The 22,414-nt window shown below is 39.3% G+C and overlaps 3 protein-coding genes across 3 annotated transcripts in view; all 3 read right to left on the bottom strand.

Moving 5' to 3' along the window:
* Nucleotides 1–22,414, bottom strand: part of LOC134823189 (polyunsaturated fatty acid 5-lipoxygenase-like) — a 1,185,970-nt gene that overhangs the window by 557,994 nt on the left and 605,562 nt on the right. The gene's annotated exons all lie outside the window — the stretch shown is intronic.
* On the bottom strand, nt 624–14,586 carry LOC134823713 (mucin-2-like). The gene is made up of 10 exons (XM_063835246.1): nt 14,572–14,586; nt 13,499–13,555; nt 11,997–12,050; nt 11,578–11,710; nt 8,366–8,526; nt 5,978–7,427; nt 5,702–5,809; nt 4,218–4,372; nt 3,333–3,482; nt 624–1,769 (listed from the first exon to the last, which is right to left on the bottom strand). Exons 1-10 carry the CDS (start codon nt 14,584–14,586, stop codon nt 1,386–1,388), a joined length of 2,667 nt encoding a protein of 888 aa, XP_063691316.1. The 3' UTR covers nt 624–1,385.
* On the bottom strand, nt 16,566–17,336 carry LOC134822676 (homeobox protein SIX5-like). The gene has a single exon (XM_063833867.1). The coding sequence runs from the start codon at nt 17,334–17,336 to the stop codon at nt 16,566–16,568; it is 771 nt and encodes a 256-aa protein (XP_063689937.1).

Here is a 22,414-nt window from a genome sequence, read left to right as displayed (position 1 = left end):
ATGACTTCACATCGCGACTGCACTAATGTTATTAAATCTAGTTGACTTAAAAATTACTTAAACACATTTTATTCGCGAATTTTCAATTTCCTTTATTAAACTTCAAAATAAAACATAAAAGATGCAGTTTAATAATCATACTTTGTCGTGGTACCATATGTCAAAGAACAGCTTGCCACCTGGTTTGGTACCTACCACCACTACTATTCATGCAACAGATTCCTGGCCTAACCTGGTGATTTTAAAAATCCCCCTTTGGTCATCGGTCTTTCTGTTGACAACCCTTGACAACCCCTGCTGCGTTGTCATGACAACCCTTGTCCCTGGTCTAGCGACGCCCGGTGACCAAGGTTCTTTGCCGTATGCTTATATTACGTACATAATTATGATTTATGATACAACCAATTACAACGAAATGAGTGAGCTAACCTAATGTTGCTAGTAACAGTTAACATGTGACCAAACAGGTTTAAGCACGTTGCTCAGCATATCAAGGTGTAGCTGCCACTTTTCCAGGTCATGTGACAGATACTAAGGGAGATGGAGTGTGTTTAAACAAACGTGATGACGGCTGGATTACAGGGGACTGTTTGTTAAAGTAAACAAGTGAAATAATTCGGATCTTTCTAGAATTCGGTCGAATTACAAAAAATCTATAAAAGATTCGGTATAAGAATGTAAAAAGTCGCATAACGATGCAGAACATTCAAATATTGCCAATACAATACAAGCTTATAAAAGTAATTTTTCAGTTTAATTTGGTAAGAAGCTAAAAGCACTCAATATCTTCATTATATCAGAAAGGTTAAAATCTTCACGTTTTCAAGAAAACTGAATTCAATTCAACAAAAAAACGTTATCTAGATAAAGCTATATCAGTATAAAAAACATATACTATACATAATCAATCACCAGCAACCATTGAAACTGCACTATGCAGACATATACCTGAAAGGAAAAAGTCTCCTTGAATGTATACCAGTTGCCCGTGTGCAGTGCATGTATACTCATTTTTGATTGGCTTACAGTTCTAATACAACCTTTTAATTGGATGAGATGAGTGCCAGCTCTTGAAGGGAGTAATGGTTGAATTTTAAGATCATCCAAACCTTCTCCCTTAGAATTGCCAAAATACTACCAAATAATCATTACAAAGCCAACTTTCAACTAAAAACTAAAAATTTAAATGTGATCATTGCTCAACACGTTATGCTATCTTTTTTCAATCATACCCAGTATGTACCAGTATGTTAATGTACCAGTATGTCTGCCCATGAGTATCCTATCTGTTATGTCTATCTGAAACTTTCGCCGTTCATTTCCATTTTGCTTTGACTGCTATATCGGGTGGATCAACATGGTTCGTGGAAACCTGTACATTTCCCTCAGGGAAGATTGAGATAGTTATGTTGAGGTTGGGCGTTTTTGGAATAGCTCCGGTTCAGGTGAGCATACTGGTCCTTATTTTTGTCGTTTAACTTGTGACTGTACGTGTTCGCCGTCCCGTTCATGTAGGGGCCAATTTTGTCGCCGTTATGTCCGTTCATGTAGGGACTGAAGTTGCCTTTCTGTTTGTTCATGTTCATGTACTCCCTGTTTTGAGTGGGAACTTTGTAGTGGTCTGGGGAGGGACCGGGTCGGTGAGTAGGAGCGTGGTGCAGGAGTCCGTCGTCCTCCGGGTCCGGGAAGTTGTGGAGCCGGTGAATCTGAACCGGGCTGTCACCCAACTCATCGTCAGACTCGTGCAGGTGGAACTCCTCTTCACTTCTCTGGGGAGAGGAGGGGTTTGAATTAGATGAGTTGAAAGTTGGCAGAAAGTGGTGAAATTGGAGAAGGTAGTTGCAGGTTTGAAAACCGTAATATGTGTGTTTTATCTTGTAACTCATTTAAGTTTAACAGCATGATTTATTTGACAAGTGGATATTAATTTTCGTGTTTTCATTAGTGTCGTATACTCTGGAAGAAATTCGAGAGTACCAACAACGCTTATGGGTTTAAAATTATTATCGAGTTTTCAGCGTAAAATATGAAATGGAATTTTTCTTATCTTTCTCAACTTCAAGCGACACATTATCTCCTTTTTAAGAATTACAGAATTTTTAAGCTTTCCATTCTGAAACGTTGGTAATTTATGCTTCGCATGAAAAATATGACGCATCAAATTTCTGTTTAGCAGCCAATACCATGCAAAAAACAATAAAGAAGTTTCTGCCATTTTCCATCAGACCAGCAATCCAGATTAGCAGCCATATAATGAGTGGAGATTACGCTGAGATAAAAGGATAAACAGCGTTTAGTTTAGACCAGAAGAACTGTCTATCAGACTTTCAACACCGCATGCTTACCAATAACTCTCAGGACACACGCCTATTTTCATCACCCCTAGATTGGTAGAGTTCTCTTATCTACTTCAGGGGAAAGGGAGAGGTGTGCTAATTGCCAGACATGAGCTCAACTAGTCGGCTTGTTAAGTTGGCGTAAAGTTGCTAACATTCACTCATTAGCGTCAAGAGAAACTGAATCATAGCAAGTGTTCTGCAATATTCTCTATTTCTCAGACTGCCTGGAGCTCAAGAACTTGTATACTCGGAAGTCAGAGTTAATCACCAAATTTAGCTGATGTTGCATTGTGTTTTAAATTTAAAACTTCCGCCCTTCCGGATGTTTGCTAATGATCATTAGAAGAGTCAAAGAGCAAGCATGGAGTAGAAGAGTGTTGAAAGTGTGATCAGCCATGAACTGTCAACAGAAATTAGGTCCTTGACGCGGAAAAAGGAGTTGTGAGGTGTCAACGAAGAAAGAAAGCAGTAAAATTTGACAGCGAAGCCGGTAAAAGAATAAGTGTTAGCGATTCATCAATAAACTATACCACTTCGCTGACGCTAGACGAGCCTCTTTCCCTGGCGAAATTCGATTGAATGCTCGGGTAAAATAATGGGACACGTAAAACTAGTCAAATTTATAGTTTTAACTAAAATTCTACTAGGATTGGACATTGGAATGGAATCTTAACTAGACTCTGTTACCTTAAAGTCAAATTCAATCAATGGGAAGAATCCATAAACAAACGCACTGGACACAAAGTTCGACTCTTTATCGAGACTTTAAAAAATTAAGGCGAAAAAAATAACAACCACCGGGACTATGATATTTCAAGATGACTGGACGAAGACATGACATAAAAAACAAAGTCTACTCTGTTTAAAACCAGGCTAGGTCTGATGGGGACATGTAAAACAAAGACAAGACCCAACAAAAGGGTTGTAAAGATGGCTGCTGACGAGCCCTAAAGTGGCTGCTGACGGGCCCTATAAAGAGGCTGCTGCGCTTACCTCGTCCATTACATCAGAAGAGCCTCTGTCCATGGCGGCACCCCTCAAGGTGGTCTGCACCACGGGGGCAGGCGGTATAAACGTTTCCATCCCCACCGCATTGTAGTCCTCCATTCTTCTTCGGTCCTCCTTTCCCGACTTCACGCACTTCTGAGGGAGGGGTCAGTTAGAAAAAGGGCCGTGATTCTTAACATCGGAATCGTTTGGAATCGTTTACAATTATATCAGACAAAATTTCTCACAAAGTTTTTACTGCTAATATGAGCGTCCATATTACGCAGAATTTAGGGCTCAAACTTTTAAAATTTTCCGCAAATTTATCGGTACTCATGATGAGTCGATTATGTTTTTATTGGCTCATAATTTAATAATAAAGCAATAAGCACTGCAGAGTAATACTAATCGAATCGACCACGGCTATAATTTACTGTTGTACCTGTTATATCAAAGATAACGACACATAAATACCCATAAATTAAATTCATGTAATTTTAGGAAATTGAGACGTCGACTACTAAACGTCCAGAACGTCTGGAACGTCTGGAACGAGTGTCTAGCCCGCTCTAAATGAGCTTCATGATATCTTGATGACGATTGTTTTCCCCCATTTTCCGGAATTTAATCTTCAGATAAATGAATCAGGGGCTAAAAATATGATGTCATTGAAGGAGATAACTTTTCGGGATACTGTTTCAAAGAACCTTATCAAGTGTTACAAAATTGAAACTTTTCTCCTGTCAGTGTCACGACTTGTCAAGAATACACGTGTCGCTCATCACACCCCAACACATGCAAAGTATCTAACCTATCAATACTAAATATCATGCACAAAACTTGCTTGAAAAAGTGCACGAAAAGGTAAAAAAGTAAAAGTCCCTTACTGACCACTACCATGCATGTGAGCATGATCAGACCGATAACCGTCAGGGCCCCCAGACCCCCAATGATGTATTTTGAGAGTTTCCAGTCCCAGAAACTGCTTTGTCCTCGGGGCACATCGTCTACTTTAGCAACGGACCTTTCTTGTTCACAGTACGTTCCTGAGGACAGGGAGGCGGTGAGAATTATTGTGATAGATTGTAGAAGTATTGGTATTTATTGACAAGGAGGACAGGGAGGCGGTGAGAATTATTGTGATAGATTGTAGAAGTATTGGTATTTATTGACAAGGAGGACAGGGAGGCGGTGAGAATTATTGTGATAGATTGTAGAAGTATTGGTATTTATTGACAAGGAGGACAGGGAGGCGGTGAGAATTATTGTGATAGATTGTAGAAGTATTGGTATTTATTGACAAGGAGGACAGGGAGGCGGTGAGAATTATTGTGATAGATTGTAGAAGTATTGGTATTTATTGACAAGGAGGACAGGGAGGCGGTGAGAATTATTGTGATAGATTGTAGAAGTATTGGTATTTATTGACAAGGAGGACAGGGAGGCGGTGAGAGTTATTGTGATAGATTGTAGAAGTATTGGTATTTATTGACAAGGAGGACAGGGAGGCGGTGAGAGTTATTGTGATAGATTGTAGAAGTATTGGTATTTATTGACAAGGAGGACAGGGAGGCGGTGAGAATTATTGTGATAGATTGTAGAAGTATTGGTATTTATTGACAAGGAGGACAGGGAGGCGGTGAGAATTATTGTGATAGATTGTAGAAGTATTGGTATTTATTGACAAGGAGGACAGGGAGGCGGTGAGAATTATTGTGATAGATTGTAGAAGTATTGGTATTTATTGACAAGGAGGACAGGGAGGCGGTGAGAATTATTGTGATAGATTGTAGAAGTATTGGTATTTATTGACAAGGAGGACAGGGAGGCGGTGAGAATTATTGTGATAGATTGTAGAAGTATTGGTATTTATTGACAAGGCATTGTTCTTTGACAGTATTTATATTCATTGTTAAATTTGGGTTGTCATTCTGACACTGTCGATACTTTTCAGTTTATTATCGGTAAATCTCTGCAAACCAGATATTTGCCGCCATTTTAAAGAAGCGTGAACAATGCGGAGCCAGGATAAAATCAATAATTGCAGACGACAAGTGTATTATTTGAGACAGGAAAAAGCCCGTACTTGTGACAATATGTGGTGATATATCACGCTTCAAGACAATTTTAGGTGAGGTTTTTTTGTTTGAAAGAAATGACATGAACTGCGATAAATAAGGTAAAGGGCAACATGTTGTTGAAGTCTTATACTTTTTATTCGTTACAGGTAGATCAATGTTCCCACTGCATAGCTGTGTGCACATTTGGTACTCTAAGAGTTTAGCATTGTCTTATAATAGGGAAAACAAATACGCATGAAAGTTAGAGAATTTGTCATATTATAGCTGCTAGAGTAGTACTATAACGCTGCATACCTGTAAACCCATGTTGACAGATGCAGTAAAGGAAATCGCCACCGTTCTCGCAGACGCTCTCCCCGCCATTGTAGCAGATCTCGTGATCAATACAGTACTCTGGATCAGCTGAATTAAAATGGTTCAATAAAGGTGAATTTTTATTTGCCTTATATAATTTGGAAACTCCTGTCCTAATTTCAACTCATCATTTTTTTTTCAAGACTGTTAGAACCCTTTCAGATCTAGAATAAATCCTTTTCAAATCGGATAAGGCTGGGAAAATCATGTACTCACCACTTTTAGAACTATCTACGTCATTGTCCTCTTCATCCCAATCATCCTGATCACCCTCGTTATCATTAGGATCCCCAGGTAGGACCACAACTTCTGTTTTATCAGGTGTAGAAGCTACATCAGGCTCTGATGTTATCAGTTCAGTTGTGAAAACTCTAGCTTTAGTTATCACTACTCCAGGTTCAGTCGTAGCAGTCTCAGCCTCGGTCGTTACAGCTTCAGTTATTATAATTTCAGACTCGGTGGCTACAGTTTCAGCTTCTATTGTGACAATTTCAGTTTCCGTTGTAGATTTCTCAGTAGCAACATCATTGTCGGTCGTTACCACTTCCGTGGCTGGACCTTTAGAAGGAGTAACTTCGAAGGGACCTGTATAAAGAGGAGAAATCATTGCAGAGTTGAAGATGTCGGGAGAATCTGACGCAGACGCTGGCCTTTTCGTAGCAAATTCTGATACTTTCGCACTCACACTCACAGACTTTAAATCGCTGGCCTTTACTGTTACAATTTCAGCATCAGTTGTTACAAACTCCGCTTGAGTTGTTACAACTTGGGTTGTTACAATTTCAGCATCAGTTGTTACAATTTCAGCTTGGGTAGTGACTTCAGCATCAGTCGTTACAATTTCAGCTTGAGTTGTTACAAATTCAGCCTGAGTTGTGACAATTTCAGCCTGAGTTGTGACAATTTCAGCATCAGTTGTTACAATTTCAGCTTGGGTAGTGACAATTTCAGCATCAGTTGTTACAATTTCAGCTTGGGTAGTGACAATTTCAGCATCAGTCGTTACAATTTCAGCTTGGGTAGTGACAATTTCAGCATCAGTCGTTACAATTTCAGCTTGAGTTGTTACAATTTCAGCTTGAGTTGTTACAATTTCAGCTTGAGTAGTTACAATTTCAGCATCAGTAGTTACAACCTCAGCTTGAGTTGTGACAGCTTGAGTTGTGACAATTTCAGCCTCAGTGAAGACCTCATTCTCACTCTTAGTCGAGACCAGTGCAGTGGTGGCACCATCAGACGGTGTAATCTCGAAGATACCTGTGTAAAGTGGTGAAAACATTGCCGAGTTGTGCGCTGCATCTGTCCCTTGAGCCGGCTCAGTAGTTTTTTCTGGTTCCATTGTATTTTTCTCTTCTGTCAATATAAGGCGGACCTCCGTCGAGTTGATCAACTTTGTTGTGATCTGATTGTATGTAGAAGTTTCACCTGCAGTTGGAGACCCTGACACGACTCTAGTCGTATACTCCTTGGGTACCACCTTGGTAGTCATGGGTATCACCTTGGTGGTGGAGCCCTGAGCTGTGGACCTCCACTCTTGTGTGGTGTATCCTTTAGTTGTAGGCTTAACAGTCTCGATACCTTCTCCTGTAGTGGCATCTTCCTCTTCTGGGATCTCACCCCCGTGTGTCACTACATTTGTTGTACCGACGATTATTGTCGAGTGTAGCTGAAATATATAGCCCAATAATTTGTGCATATCTTTGTGTTTAACTATAACCTACGCGAACAAATACATTGTCGAACTATTTGTCGAACAATAAAGCACAGGAATTTCATAATAAAGCCGATTTACGCAATAAAAAAGCGCCATGTTTTATATCCACCAGCGTGCGCTTTTTCGCATAGCGGGCTCTCACCAGCCCGCTGTAAAAGGGCCCGATATCTTTACAGCCCGCTCATGATATAGCCCGTTAACAAGTGACATTTAATTTGACCAGTAGCAATATAGCCCGGAGTTCTCTAAAATATTTTCAGTTTCTGTATCGTCTCCTTGTGAAATTCCTTATTACACTGACTATATATACATTTTATTTTTGTGTCCGGTAGGGTCATGCAGCTCGTGAGCAGATGACATGATACTTTGATTTATATCAAAGTTATTATAACACGCTACATATAATAATACACATCAGCACTATAATCGGTCACCCTATATTATTGATATTCATCGTCACTGACATTACATTCATTATTCCCACGGCCCAGGAATGCAGTGCATCTCCAGCCCCTATATACGACACACCCCTTTATGATTGGCTTACATTGAACAAGTGACGTGTTACCATGGTTACAACAATTAGTGGTGACCTTTTCTAGAGTTGACTTTTATACAAGCTCCATTGTTTATTTATAAAATTATATATTAACTGTAATACGCCCGCTGGTGGATATAATCCACATCACCTCGACCTGCGGGCGGAAAAATCGTATAGCACTCGGGCCCGATGGGCCCTCCGTGCTATACGAAAATATGTCCTCCTCGGGCTAGCGCCCTCGGGGACATATGAAATATTGCACGCGCGTGCGCGTGCAATATTTTGTTCCGCCCGCGAGTCTCCGGTGATATGTATATATATCATCCTGATAAACTATATTATTGCAAACCTGTTGTGAATCAGGTTTCTTGGTCGTGTCTGTCGAAGCTCTAACATGTTCCTTCCAAGCAGGCTGACTGTACGTGACTATCTGAGTCTTGAACTCTTTTTCTTCGCAGTCTGTGCAGTCCGCCAAAGGGATTTCGTTAGATTCACAAGATAGGAGGCAGGCTGAAATAAAAGGGTATTTGCTCGGGGTTTATTGCTGTGTCACTCTATGTGGAGCTAGGCTGGGATCATTTAAATATTTCAGGGGCTTTATAAAAGAGGAAAGTAAGTCTTCAACTTCAACGAACTTAATTAACTAAGTTAATAACCATATCAATTGCAACTAAACGAATTGCACATAAAGGGACAGATCTCGTTAAAATTAATGAAGTGTGAAAGATTTGATAATCACCTCTAGAGAGGAGGAAAACCACGGGTAAAAGACAACGAAACGTCATACTCAGCAGCAGTGGAATGATCCAATTACGACGAAACAGAAATACAGTCTGGCAGTGAACTGATAAGAGGAGAGGGCAGTATTTTGTGGTATCCCCCCGGCTGTACCTTAACAATTAGCTGATCCGCGGATAAAGTTAAACTCTGACTCAGTTAAACACAACTCCTGGCTTGTTAAACTGGCCTGAAAGAGACCTTACGTTCCGTTTCCGACGACAGATGTACCACAACCAGCTTGTCAACCTATGCTAAATAATTAGATACAAGATCAGGTATAGTGTTGTGGTTTTTACGGGGGTGAAATGAGAAGAGAAACGTATGGTGCGCGCGGGATATCAGCAATGATGATATCTAGTGGCTAACAGCGTGATAATGAGAGAGCCATCATAGTACCAGCCAACTTGGCATGCTCCCCACAAAGGTAGGATCAAACGTGAGCCCGGCTCGGTGCTGTGTCACTCCGTGTTGCAAAGTTACCAGCGAAACCCTAGCAGTGGGTTCAACTGGAGAAAGCTTGGAAAGCTGTTAAAAGTTTTAAAAGTTGACGCAAAAAGTGTTGATAAAGTGAAGCGTTTCAAAGCAAAAGGTATCAACGACAGCAACTAAGATGAGTTCTGTACAGTCGGAGTGTTCACTGATTATGTCAAGCTGGATTGGAGCTCAGCGAACATCGGCTCAGTAGCAACTCTGTAATCTACTCACGAGAGGGTGGCTAAAATGAATTCAAATCGGTTTAGAAAGGGCAATCAAATTACATGGCCAGACGTTATGGAATGAAAACGGACTGACACTTCATAAACTAATCACTTGTGTGCAGGCTAGGAATTTTGGCAGGAACAAATGACCTTGTCCATTGATAAGCCAGATGTTTATGACATGATCTTTAGTAAGTTGACAATTTGACATGTATCATGCACACTTTCTGAGTTTGTATTTAATTGCATATTTCCCATAATGATTACATAATAAGATTGAGTGGTTAGAAGTATAGTGAACATAACTAAACCCAATACCTGAAATAATGTCAACACTAACTCCCCGGCTACCCCACCTCGCTGGTTTATTGGTCTAACACTGCTCCAGCTTACTAGTGATCGGCTTGAAATGAATTTATTACTGCTGGACAATCTCCATTCATGGCTGAGTAACGAGTTTTACGGATTGAACAGGATTCACTAGCTGTGAAGGACGGTCTATAAACGGCGCTGATCTAGGGAATTACACATACCAGCTGAGCGGAAAGAAATGCTGAATTTGTCTAATTTTCTTGGAGGGAAAATCTATAAATCACGGCTGACAAATACAATAATAGTACAATAATAGTCGATTCAAATTGCTGAATAATTATGCGGTGTAAATAAGCATCTAGAAGCAGGCAATGTATATTATTTAGCTGACAAATAATTGAAACGCAGTAAAATTAAACTGGAAGACATGTTCATCAGGCCTGAAAATTGGCTGGAACAAAACACCAACGAGGAGAAACGACACTGTCTGTAACTTTCAGGGAGTGGGGGATCTGAGGCAGGTTTCTGACAGCCAATCTAACCCATGCTTCATTTCCATTTAACACCTTATCAGAAACTGTAATGCTCGATTGGTTCCGGCCAGTAACCTGAAGCTGACTTTTATGGCTTCCTTACGACAGCGATTACGGAATCTTCCAACAATGTACCTACAAATACCTTGCAAACTTATGGGTTCTGGGGAGCTCAAGTAATCTTATTCACATGATCATTGATCAAACTTTAGCTCAATAGTTATGCTACCCAAGTTAAAATTATCATACTGCAGCAAACTATCTTAATATCATAATTACTAGATGGACTTTTTTTCTCAGCCAACAATTATGGCTATGACATTTTTCCAGTCAACAATTATGTCAGATTAGGGTAGGGGAGGCTCCGTGGAGGTGTAGACTCGTTTTAAACTCGTTTTAAAGTTCACTATATCATGATACCGACTTTATGAATATTGAATTGCGACCAGTGCTAATTGTTATGGAAATATAAACCTTCAAAATGCAATTTGGTGACAAAAATTTGGCCGATTTTAAACTAACGCCATTTCAGGGCCAATAGAACAACACTGTAACCTATAACTAGCACACAAAGGAAATGAACATGTTCCCATTCTCGCTGCTATTACTCTATTACAGTTAAAGAGATACTTAGCAAAGCGAGCACACAGTGTCACTGTATTATGTGTACCAGGGATCACTGTACCAAGGTCATTGGTTGAATATATACTAAAGAACTTCTACAATAGCAGGTCTAACTTGTAGACCTGCCATTGTAGAGACGCTAAAAGAAAGATTTGAGCGCTTATACTATCATGTTTACAATAAAATGTTACAGCTTAATATCGTAGGAAAAATGATGACGATGTCCGACAAATACTTACTCGTTTGCTCAAACTAATCATTCTAATTCGAGATACAGAGTTTTTTCGGCACTTCGGCAATAAAAAATAGCGACTTGGCTTTTTTAATGACAAATTATTAGTTTGCACATGACTAATGACCAGCATGTACTGCAATCCATACTATCTCTCCAGCCGCAATTGCTGAATACTGATAGAAATTGAGATGTGAATTCTAGGAAGAGATGAGGATGGAGCGAGATAGATCACAACTTCAATAGAACACCGGTACAAAACAATTTGGATCCCTCCCTCCTCTAGAGAGCATTAAAAGTGTCATAATTAGAAGTATTTATATTGTTTTTTTATTTAGAGGTTTAAGTTGATAAGGTAAATGAGCGGAAGTAGATGACTCACGCGTGCAGGGTTTGTGAGCCCTTACATCACACTGGGCGCAAACCCCCTCAGCTTCCCGGAGATAGGGCTCTTGGTTTGATCTGGTCAGTAGCCAGTGTCCGGACCGGCATTGCACGTCCAGTCTACCCGTGTACTGAGAGGTGTTATGATAAATACTTTAAATATTTAGGACGCTTTTTATTCGATGAAATGTGAAGGTCTGAGTGATTAGGGGTCTAATATTTATGTTTCCAGGGCTACCTCTGTGTTCGTACAGATTTATTAAATTCGGTAACCAGGAAATTCCAATTAGTTTATTAATTATCCTCGCTAAAACAAAGCCAACGGTCCGCTGAAGATATCGATTTTGTTTTGTCAAACCCACGGTGGGACCCCGTATAATAATAATGATAATTAAAATTTCCCATCAAATAACTCACCCCGGCATCCCCCGAGTTAGAGCTGTAATCTCCCGGGATGTTAAAACTGACTACCTGTCGAGGAGAAGAGGTTTATTGGTCGTGTGCAATCATAGGTAACACGTGACCAATCATAACTACCACGTGACCGATGGTTACCACGTGACCATGGTTACCACGTGACCATGGTTACCACGTGACCATGGTTACCACGTGACCATGGTTACGGGTCATTCTACACAGGTCACGTGATTATAACGTGTAATTCTACACATGGCAATTGGCAATTGTGTCATCTCACGCAAGTCATGTGGGTTGATAAATTCGTGTTCAGGATGGTTGGGTGAAATCTGGGAGTGTTCTTATCGCTGATTTCCGGGCTAGTCAAACGGAGTTCATATCACGTGTTACTGCTATATCAAAGGGTATAATAAAGGGATTTGGGGCTCCCTCGGTGACAGGCTGGAAGTGTAAAGTGGTACATGGTCCCTTCCGATAAAATTAAAATACTAGTTTTTCGAGGGGAATTTCACACGTTCAGATTATATACCAACCAATAATAGGCGGGGCAGCTAAAAGGGCTGTTAAGGGAGATAAATGGGTTTTAAGTGGGTATTTTAATTTGTTGTGTTTATGTTTCCAAGCCGACTAATAGGTACCAGTCAGAAGGCAAGAAAACACAAAGAGTTGTGCAGGGAGGGGTGTAATGAGTGGTATTGTGTTTTGAACCTGTTCCCGAAGTTTTATTGTAGGTGGTACCTGAAAGGACGGATCTATACGCAATGGGTATAGACCTTTGGAAATGTGTTTTAAGCGAGAATTATAATAAGGATTGTTACAAGATTGTAAACAAGGATTGTGTTATTTTTTGTTGATTGTGTTATTTGTTGTTGATTTTTCCGATATGCTTGTTCACTAATTCAGATGCGAAGTTTGAGCTCTATTCGCAAATACACACCACCCAACAAAATCATACAAAAATATGCAATATTTAGACTACCCTTGGAGTGAAGTGCTTAAGTGTGTACCATATGTGTACAGATACACGAGTATTCCATAATACTTGCACTTATCTCCCACCCCAGTATAAAAAAGGATTGTGTTAGAATCAAAACCATGATTATAGTCGAATAATGAGGAAATAAGGATTGTGTTAGAATAAAGCCATGATTATAGCAGAATAATGAGGAAATAAGGATTGTGTTAGAATCAAAACCATGATTATAGCAGAATAATGTGGTAATAAGGATTGTGTTAGCATTATAATTAATCAAAACATTAAAACAAGATAGTGTTAGGATTATAACAAGATTTTAAAATATTGTGTTAGGGTTATAACAAGATTAAAAAAGATTGTTTTAGGGTTATAACAAGGATTAAAACAAGACAGTGTTAGGATTAAAACAAGGATTAAATATTAAATTCACCATTTATTAACAAGAGTACTGAATTTGATTTTATTCTCTTTTAAATTGGAAATTATGCAAAACATACCCCCAGAAACTCAATATAATTATACATACAGCTTGATGGATCCCAAACTGGTTGTCAAGTCCAAACAGTCGTTTCGTGCCACACAACTGGCAAACAAGTCGAGGGATTCAGTTTCGATCTCTTCTATCCCAAGTATCCGGGAGGCGTCTGACCTGTAAATTCTCCTGAAGACGAACATGTTTTACTTGTCGAGCTGTCTACAATCTACATTCTACAGTTAGGTTAACATTTCCCTCCCTCCCACGACCCAGCCCGCACTTAAACAATGTTTCTAGAGGGAAATGTCCTGGGAAGAAACCTTTCATTATAACATCAGCATGTATTTTGGCTTACAAATCTTGAAAAACACGTGTTGCCAGACGGAGCTATTTTTCGTGGTCCCATCAACAAAACATTAACTCTTAGTCGTAACGCCGAATAATTTCTCACAGTACTCTTAAAGATGGGAATATTACATTGTGTTTTAATAACCAATCTCCGCAGTGTAGTAGTAGCAGTAGTAGTGTAGCGTTTATACCTTTAAAATTATATGGCAGCACTACCAAATCTGCCGTAAGTTTTCCGGTTCGACCTTAACCATTCTTGCCTCCTCCGGAGAAAGTATAAAGGACCGGAAAAGGTTTTGTCAGGAAATGTATTTGACCGGTAAACTTTGGGCAGACGGGTTATAATACTTTTTACAAATGCTCAGGATGGAAAATCTGGATTCGATAAAAATACTTTTGTAAACTCTAAGAATTTTCTTCTGAAGCTAAGTTTGACGTACGCTCTTTTACAGATTAATATTCAAACTAGACGAAGGGTGGAGACACCCAATAATTTAATCAAATGATTTCAAACACCAGATTCGGCTGAATTTTCATTAGACATTGTCTGGGATCTCTTTGGCTAGCGGTTTTCTGTTTTAGCCGATTGACTCGATGTTAGTTAGGATATGTTAGTAAGTTTTAAAAACATCCCAACTAGGAGCTCGGAAGCGGTCTGTTACTCGGGCAGAGCTCACTTTCATGTGAAACACACCACTGCTGACGACATGTAGCCCTAAAAGCTTTAAAGTATAATAAGTTTTGTTATTAACACCGATTGTCACTGAGTCACTTACACTCCCGCGCGGCATAATCCCCAATCATTTTTCCATCCATTTTTTGACAAACAAAGTTTACAAACCAAGTTAGAAGACCTAAAAGGAAGTCTAACTATCAGTATAGTAAGTAAGACATGGCTTCTACGGTTAACCTCCCAGACGCTCAAGATTCCCTCTTCTCCGGTTCCTCTGACAGAGGTCTAAAAAGCCCTGTATATCATACAAGTCTACCGACTCTGCGGGGTTCATGTCCCAGTGGAGTTAGGGACTTGTGTGGCTTCTTTCACTGACGTATGACAGTTAAAGCTCGGTTTAAACCTTCCAACTTTTTCGTTATGTCATGGTAACTCTATATAAGTCAGGTAGTTGACCTTATATGTGGTTAGATCACCGATATGACAGAAATATGAAAGCAAGGTTTGACAAGTTTATTTTCGATAAGATATAGTTGCCTGATAAATTCTATTCTCGGCGTAATTTCGTAAAGTTTACAAGATCACGAGGACAGTTAGTGACGTTCCAAAATCTAAACGGGGGCTGCATTAGCTATAGGTCATGTTGCTTCATTGCTGCATGAGCTAAAGTTGTTTCGTGAGATGGATAATGTTGTAGATATGACTCATACTGACTTAATTCAAGCCATTTGACCAGTCAAGGATATTGTCGGGTGTCGGCGTGCGTCTCCAAAAGTTTATGCTTTTAACGGTGGAAGACTTTTCAGTGCCGTTAGTTTTAAAGTGATCCATGACCTAAATTCTTGACTAAAGGTAACCTTTCCGGTTACAATTCCCACCGTCCAAACTTGTATCAATTTAAAATCTACATTATTTTTGTCAGTTGCTGTGATCAGCCATCAAAATATCTTTCAAAACAATTATAGAATCTTATTCTAGGGGCGGTGTCAGCTGTTAAAGGAAATCATTACTGATTTATAATACTATTACTAAAACTTGAATGTTTTGATTATTTTCAAAGTTCAACTTATTTGAAAGAGTCTTATGCTGTGTTTTCAAACTTTATTCCCTTACTTACCTTAGGATAGCCCAACTGATTAGCTGATTCTAGGTTAGCAAGATTATTATACGCTTCCACCAATTAAAAAAAATTCAGACTTATCAGCCTCGTCGGGTATTATTAAATCTAACCTTAAAAAGCACTTGCTATCCCTCCAAAATCGAGGTTACCCTAATATATGGTAACTAATCTATATTATATCTCAAATTCTACATCCGGTACGGCTCTGCACATGATATCTCTCTCTGCCATGAAACATGGCTAACCTTTCAAACTATGATTTAAAACCTAAACCTAAACTAAAACTCAACTGGGCTCTCCTATGTCACCAAACTAGACCAATAAGCAATTTTAGCTTAGATAATTATATTTTTCTATATTTGCATAACAAGTATAACGTAGTGGATGGTACTTATTATACAATAATACAATATAGCACAGGTCACTCTCAAATCCTAAAGATAAGCAGTGGCCTTCTGCACTTGAAACCTCTTCAAACCTCCCCTGATTTATTTATTATTGATATTGTTTGATTGCGCCGTAAACAAAATATTTGTTTTATTAAATATTTGTTTTATTAATTGAGTAAGTAAGTACCAATTGAGATTAGTCATTGATGCCAAATCAGTTTTGTAAGACAAACCAATATTCCATATATTGCTGCAAACTAATCTAACACTAACTACATATTTTGACCAGGATACAGACTAAACTTTTAACTTTTTAACGGTAGAAGATATGTCAGCATTATGTTAGTTTTAAAAGGGGTCTAACTACATTCTTGATAAAATGACAATACAATTCCGGTCGTAGAAATCTAGTTTTAAATCGCCATTATCAATTAATAGAATACAAACAGATACAAACGTATTATAATTTGGACTGATATAATTTATTCTTTAAACACGTAAAAACAGTTTTTGTATTTTTGCAAACTTCAGTTTATTAAATCGTTATCAAACAAAGTATGTACACACAAAATTTCAACAAAATAATCTTCATCCCCTGGATCTCTTGTTCTTGAAGAAGTTTCTGATCTGCTTCTCGCTCAGTCCGGTATTCTCGGTCAACATCTGGATAGTCTCCTGGGAAGGGGTCCTCTCCCTCTTGAACACGGCAAGGAGCAGGGATTTAACCTTGTCGTCAAACTGGTTGTTACTTTTGAACTTCACAGCTGAGATGGATGAGGGGAGAGGGTTGGTCTTCCTCAGTCTGTACTTCTGAGAGGGAATGAGGTGCTGTTTACCAGAGGAGATCTTGAAGAGCTCGTAGAGAGAGCAATAGTAAATGTTCTGGAGGAAGGAGTGATCTGAGGATGGGAAGTATGTTGTTTCCAGATAGGACAAGACGTCATCGTACTGTCCCTCGTCGTAAAGACACTGTGCAGTAACAGATTGATCGGATAGTCCTGTAGGTGATGGAACTGGAGTAGGGAGCGGTGAAGGAGGTGGTGTAGGACCGTGGATAGTAGTAGCCGGCAGTGAGATGTCCACTTTTAGAGTATCTGGGAAGTGGGTGAGCTTTGGGAGAGTTGGAAGAGAGTCCTGACATACTGATCCAGTAAAAGTCTCTAAAGCTGGAATAGTAGCCAATCCTGGAGAGGAGTTAACTAGATACTGACAGGAGGAAGGAAGTTCCAGTTCCGGGAAGGAGAAGTCGAAGGAGAGAGGGATAGACCAGGAGCAGTAGAAAGGGCTAACAGGTACAGGATCTGGCAGATCATCAACAGTGGTATAATCTTGGTAAGTAGGGTAGATGAGGGATTCCATTGTAAATGGGAAAGTTCTTGAAGTTGTTATTGCTGTTGAGAAAATAATAATTAAGATAACTTGATGCTTCTGTTCAAAGCTGACTCACAATTTATACTCCACCAGTGAACCATGCCTCCTAATAATAACAAGGTTTGACACCGCTCCATTGAAGGACCCGATCTCCTGGTAGTGGGATCGGGAATGCTTGGTTCACGAGTAACTGGTGTCAAGAAGAGAAGAAGGATCTGATACGTTTTCGGAGTGATCCGTATATTACAGTATTACGTTAGGTGATGTGATACGCATATTACGGTAGGTGATGTGATACGCATATTACGGTAGGTGAGGTGATCGTATACGATCCATTAACAATCCCATTAATGTGATAATTTCTAATTTGGAATGACTATTTATCTAAATAGATGTAAGGGACAAGTTTTTCACTAACCAAATTTTTTACGGACATAATTATTCACGATCATTACCGCCCAAAAATTGTAAAAACTTTTGGTGATTTTTTATTAAGTGGTTTACTCTTTTTTTGAACTCTAGAATCAAAGTTAGTGATCAATGATCATGGTGAACTTAAGTACTTTAACTGACTGTTATGTAAATTGAATACAGAGTGAATGTGACTGAGGACTGGTTATATTTGTCTTAGTATACTGATATAAATAAGCTAATATAGCAATTGACGACACACATATCTACGTATATGTAACTGTAAGGACACACACATTAAAATTAATGAAAATAATTACCGGACTTTAATATTCACGGACCTTAATGCCGCAGACATTATTTTCACGAACAAAATTATTCACGCTAAGATCTTCAGCGTGAAATTAATGTCCGTGACAATTATGTCCGATAAGGTAGTGAATAATTCGTTCCACCCACATTCTAGGACTTTAAGACTGAAACAGTTTTCTTCAAAAACTTGTTACCCTCGTGTTTCCGCTCTTTTAAAAACTGTTACATTTTCACTTCTGAGAATTATCTCAAACACCTTGACCTAGAAAAGCCAAATAAGTGGCCCCCCGTGACCCTTACTAAACCCTGAACATACCTTGAACTTTACCGACTAAGTAATGCGATTGAGGTTTTTCCTCGAGATATTGCCAATTAAGGACACATGAGCCCTAAAAGGTTTCTTAGATAAGGGCAAGATACCTCCAGGAATTGGAAGCCAATATTTTATAAATTTATATGGAGTTGATTCTTTAATTGTGTAATTGGATTGGCACAATCTACAGATATGTTGCATTGTGCATTGTAAGTATCATAGCAGTCATTGAGTCACAATCCGAGATATCAACCATTATTAAGTGGATGCATTGAATTTAATTAGAACAAGAAGCCCTAAAACTTATTTTTGTCAGAATACTCGACAAATGTGAGGACGTGGAACAGCACAAAAATTTACAGTACAAAAAACTAAATTTTTTGACCTTCAGCCACAATTACGAGATACACTAATCTCCCGTCAAATTCCACGGACGCCATCAAAAATACCTCAATATAATCAGATTTATATTGATCATTAATTACCTATATGATCAGATTAAATTAACGACTCTGATAGAATATATTAATATAACAGCCAATCAAAATTACCAAATGTATAATTATCAACCTCAATTAACGGCTTGTCATCTTACCTTATGAAGTTTCGTATTGTGTCGTCTAGGGTGTCGTCAGGACAGGGTCGCTGAGCGTCTACAGATCCAAGCAAGAAGGAAATACTACTGATCAGGTGAACGAGAAGACATACCTTCCTCATTTTCTGGAGCGGCTTTTGTTAGATACTCTTTCACTTGTAGTTGTAATACTTTAACAAAATATACCCCCGATTTTACGCGATCGGGCCCCACTGTCTAGTGTAATGTTGTAAAAGGGCCCCACTGTGTAGTGTAATGTTGTAAAAGGGCCCCACTGTTTAGTGTAATGTTGTAAAAGGGCCCCACTGTGTAGTGTAATGTTGTAAAAGGGCCCCACTGTTTAGTGTAATGTTTTAAAAGTCGAATTTCTGAGTGCAGCAATTTCAGCCCAAATAAACATTTCCTACTCAATCCCAGATTTTAAATGACGATTCCCCTTATCCTAAGAACCGTATAATCGGGTCAACTAAGTAACGGATTTTCTATTTCTGAATTACTAAAACAAAGTTTAAGTTTGCCTAATGATTGATAATACTCTTTACATACAGATGAGTAGCCCAGATCCGCACGTGGAGTTGGTAGTGGTCCAACAACCCACCCTCGGGTTACAATTCTCTAATTCACACTACTCGGAAACTTTAGATCAACTCGACTGTTTAGATCAGCTGGTTCACGAGCACTTCTACGATGCGTTCGGGGATTTGTACTCTTTGGAACTAGAGGAAACTACACAAAGCCCGGTATTAGACACGACTCTGAAACAAGAAACATGAACTAAGGACCCGCGGACACTTCCCCCCACAAGAAGTCCAAAAGTAGGACCAGTTAATTATCAGTATCCTTTATTGTGGTCAGCAGATGCCGGCTTTGGTTGATGAACATTTGGTTATCTTAACGAAAAAACGAGACGGTTGTCAGGCAAAGAGTTGTCGGTAAACGACATACTAAAGGGGCACTTCTAATGAAAAACATTCGACTCTATTGATTTGTATGGCTTGACAACGTCAGAACATCGGTCGTGGAGAAGCTCAATCATAAGAACAATTGTGTTTATAGAGATTTATAATTTGTAAAGTTTCAGTTAAAAGAATTATTATCAGAAGTCTTCTAACGTCGGAAACAAAGAAAAAACGCCGAAAAAAGGTTTTTGTCTATCTTTGTTCAGGTATAAACGTTTTTATGAACGACTGTGTTTGTACAGATTTGTTATTTTCGAAGTCTCAGTTAATTCAATTAATTATAATCATAAGAAGAAAGTCTTCTAAGTTCTAACGTCGAAAAGAATGAAAGAACGCCGAAAAAGGTTGTCTATCGTCGTCCAGGCATACACTTTTTTAATGAAACAGCAGAAGGAGTGGCCAATACAATTGTAACGATACGCAAAATCGCCCGAGAGTCCAAGAGAATAGATCCCAAAACGATCTAATCAGCTGAATAATTAAGCAAAGAATTTCCCTATTGACAACAAAAGTGCAGACGAGCTGAAGTTGATGACCGGCTGACAATAGTGTCAGTCTGCCAAACAATGAACTATACAATTGTAGTTATTTGGTTTAGATTATTCTCTGGTGATCACTATAATAGTATTGAGCGGCACAGTTACTGCACTATATCGTATTCCTTCGCGGTATATTATCGAGATTTACAGCGAATTAAACAGCGTGACAACCCAAAAAATGTATCCAAACACAATGTAACACGGTGGTTAAAATGTAACAACTCCGCATGCAATGCACATGCTCCATATTTGAAATGTGGCAAACGAAAAGGACGGCTGTCCGGAAAGTGAACTCGTTCTTTCAACAGGTCTATAATTGAACTGCTAAAGAGGGGATACAAGCTGACAGAAGTTGACCAAATATGAGCAGGCACAGCAGGTATAACTCGCTGACAAATAGCACTTGTAGGAGTCGGGAGGGGGGAGCTGCAACAAATAATAATCATGATATTATACAGGTGGTGAGCTGCAGTAATTTGATCGCAGTACAATCAGTCTACTGTTACACCACACCGGTCTCTAACCGCTTTTTAAACTTCTCTCAAACGTGTCAGCTTGTTCTGCTGAAGTCAGATGATGTAAGAACTTGTTCTCAGTGGTTAAGCTCACTTCCCCTGGACTCATGACAGGTGTTTTAAATATTCTGAATGTACACTCTAGTTGTCCTGGTTACACGAGTACTGCAATTCAGGTGAACTTCAAGTCACGTGATAATTATAAATTATAATGGGACTATAACTACTTAACTAATACACTGTAACTAATCTGGAACTATAATACTGATAAACCCATCAGAGCCAGGACAAACGGACGCTGAGGTGAAACAAAGTGCGGATATAGTGTCAAATTTACGTTAAACAGCGGGGTCTGAAGTTATTTAGTTTAAACATATCCTGTGACAAACCAAACGTGGCAGGATATCATTCAAAGATCGGGCCGACAATCCCTGGAGATCCCACGACAACCATTGACTGTATAATGAGGTCCTGTCACTTTTAATTGTTATCATGTAGATACCCCTCCTCTTCTCATGGTGCGAACTGAAAGCGCATAAATAAACGCGTGTAATATCAGAATATGTACCCAGTAAGCAGGAGATCCCCCGAGTACCAGGACCTCTCACCTGTCAAACACCCATCATACACAGAGTCACACCCACCCATCAGGACCTGGCAGTCTTGTCACGTGGTTGCTATGACAACACACGTGGGAGTCATCTGCCAATGAGGTGCCAGGATTGAGGGGAGAGGGAACCGCATTTTCAACGTAGACGGTAAGTTTAGGATGGCACTTTATTAGCCGAGGGTGGGTTAGTTTGCATGGTGTTTGACAGCTTCAAATCATATGATTAGCACCTCTCCGCTTAAACTCGATCTGAGACGAGACTATTACGTTATCACGTGCAATTTGCGCGTTATCACGTGTCATTAACACGTTTGAGGGTGTTCTTTTTTCAGCTACCAGACACAAACTAGACTAAGAAGATCGAAGAAGCAATGATTAAGATAAGATAAACTGACATGGAGGATATGTAACACGTGATAACAGATTGTTATCAGCTAGATAGAAGCTGTGAGGTCACCGGGCGACCAGCTGTCACGCTTTCATATGTTGTCATAGTAACCCTGTCACGCTCTCATAGCAACCCTGACAATATGTAACCAAGTTATCGTACCATGGACACAGCTTTCTGCACGCCCTGCTCTCAGACGCAATCTTCTGTGCTTCTACTTTGAGACTGTGAGTCTAGCGGTATAAGTTGAGGAGCTGCTAGATACAACATTCAATGTAAAAGAGTTAGTTAAAAGAGCAAAGTACAATATTAAAAGCTCTTGGAGCTCGCAGTTGTCTTCAATGTCTGAATCTGTTCATGTTAAAATAATATATTTTATCTAGCCTTACTGTCTAACTACCTTATCGGACCTTATTTGAACGGA

This window comes from Bolinopsis microptera, chromosome 11, assembly GCF_026151205.1.
Source record: "Bolinopsis microptera isolate Bmic1 chromosome 11, MBARI_Bmic_1.0, whole genome shotgun sequence".
Classification (NCBI taxonomy): Eukaryota; Metazoa; Ctenophora; class Tentaculata; order Lobata; family Bolinopsidae; genus Bolinopsis; species Bolinopsis microptera.
Note: the sequence above shows the minus strand (reverse complement) of the source record. Positions and strands in the feature narration are given on the sequence as shown.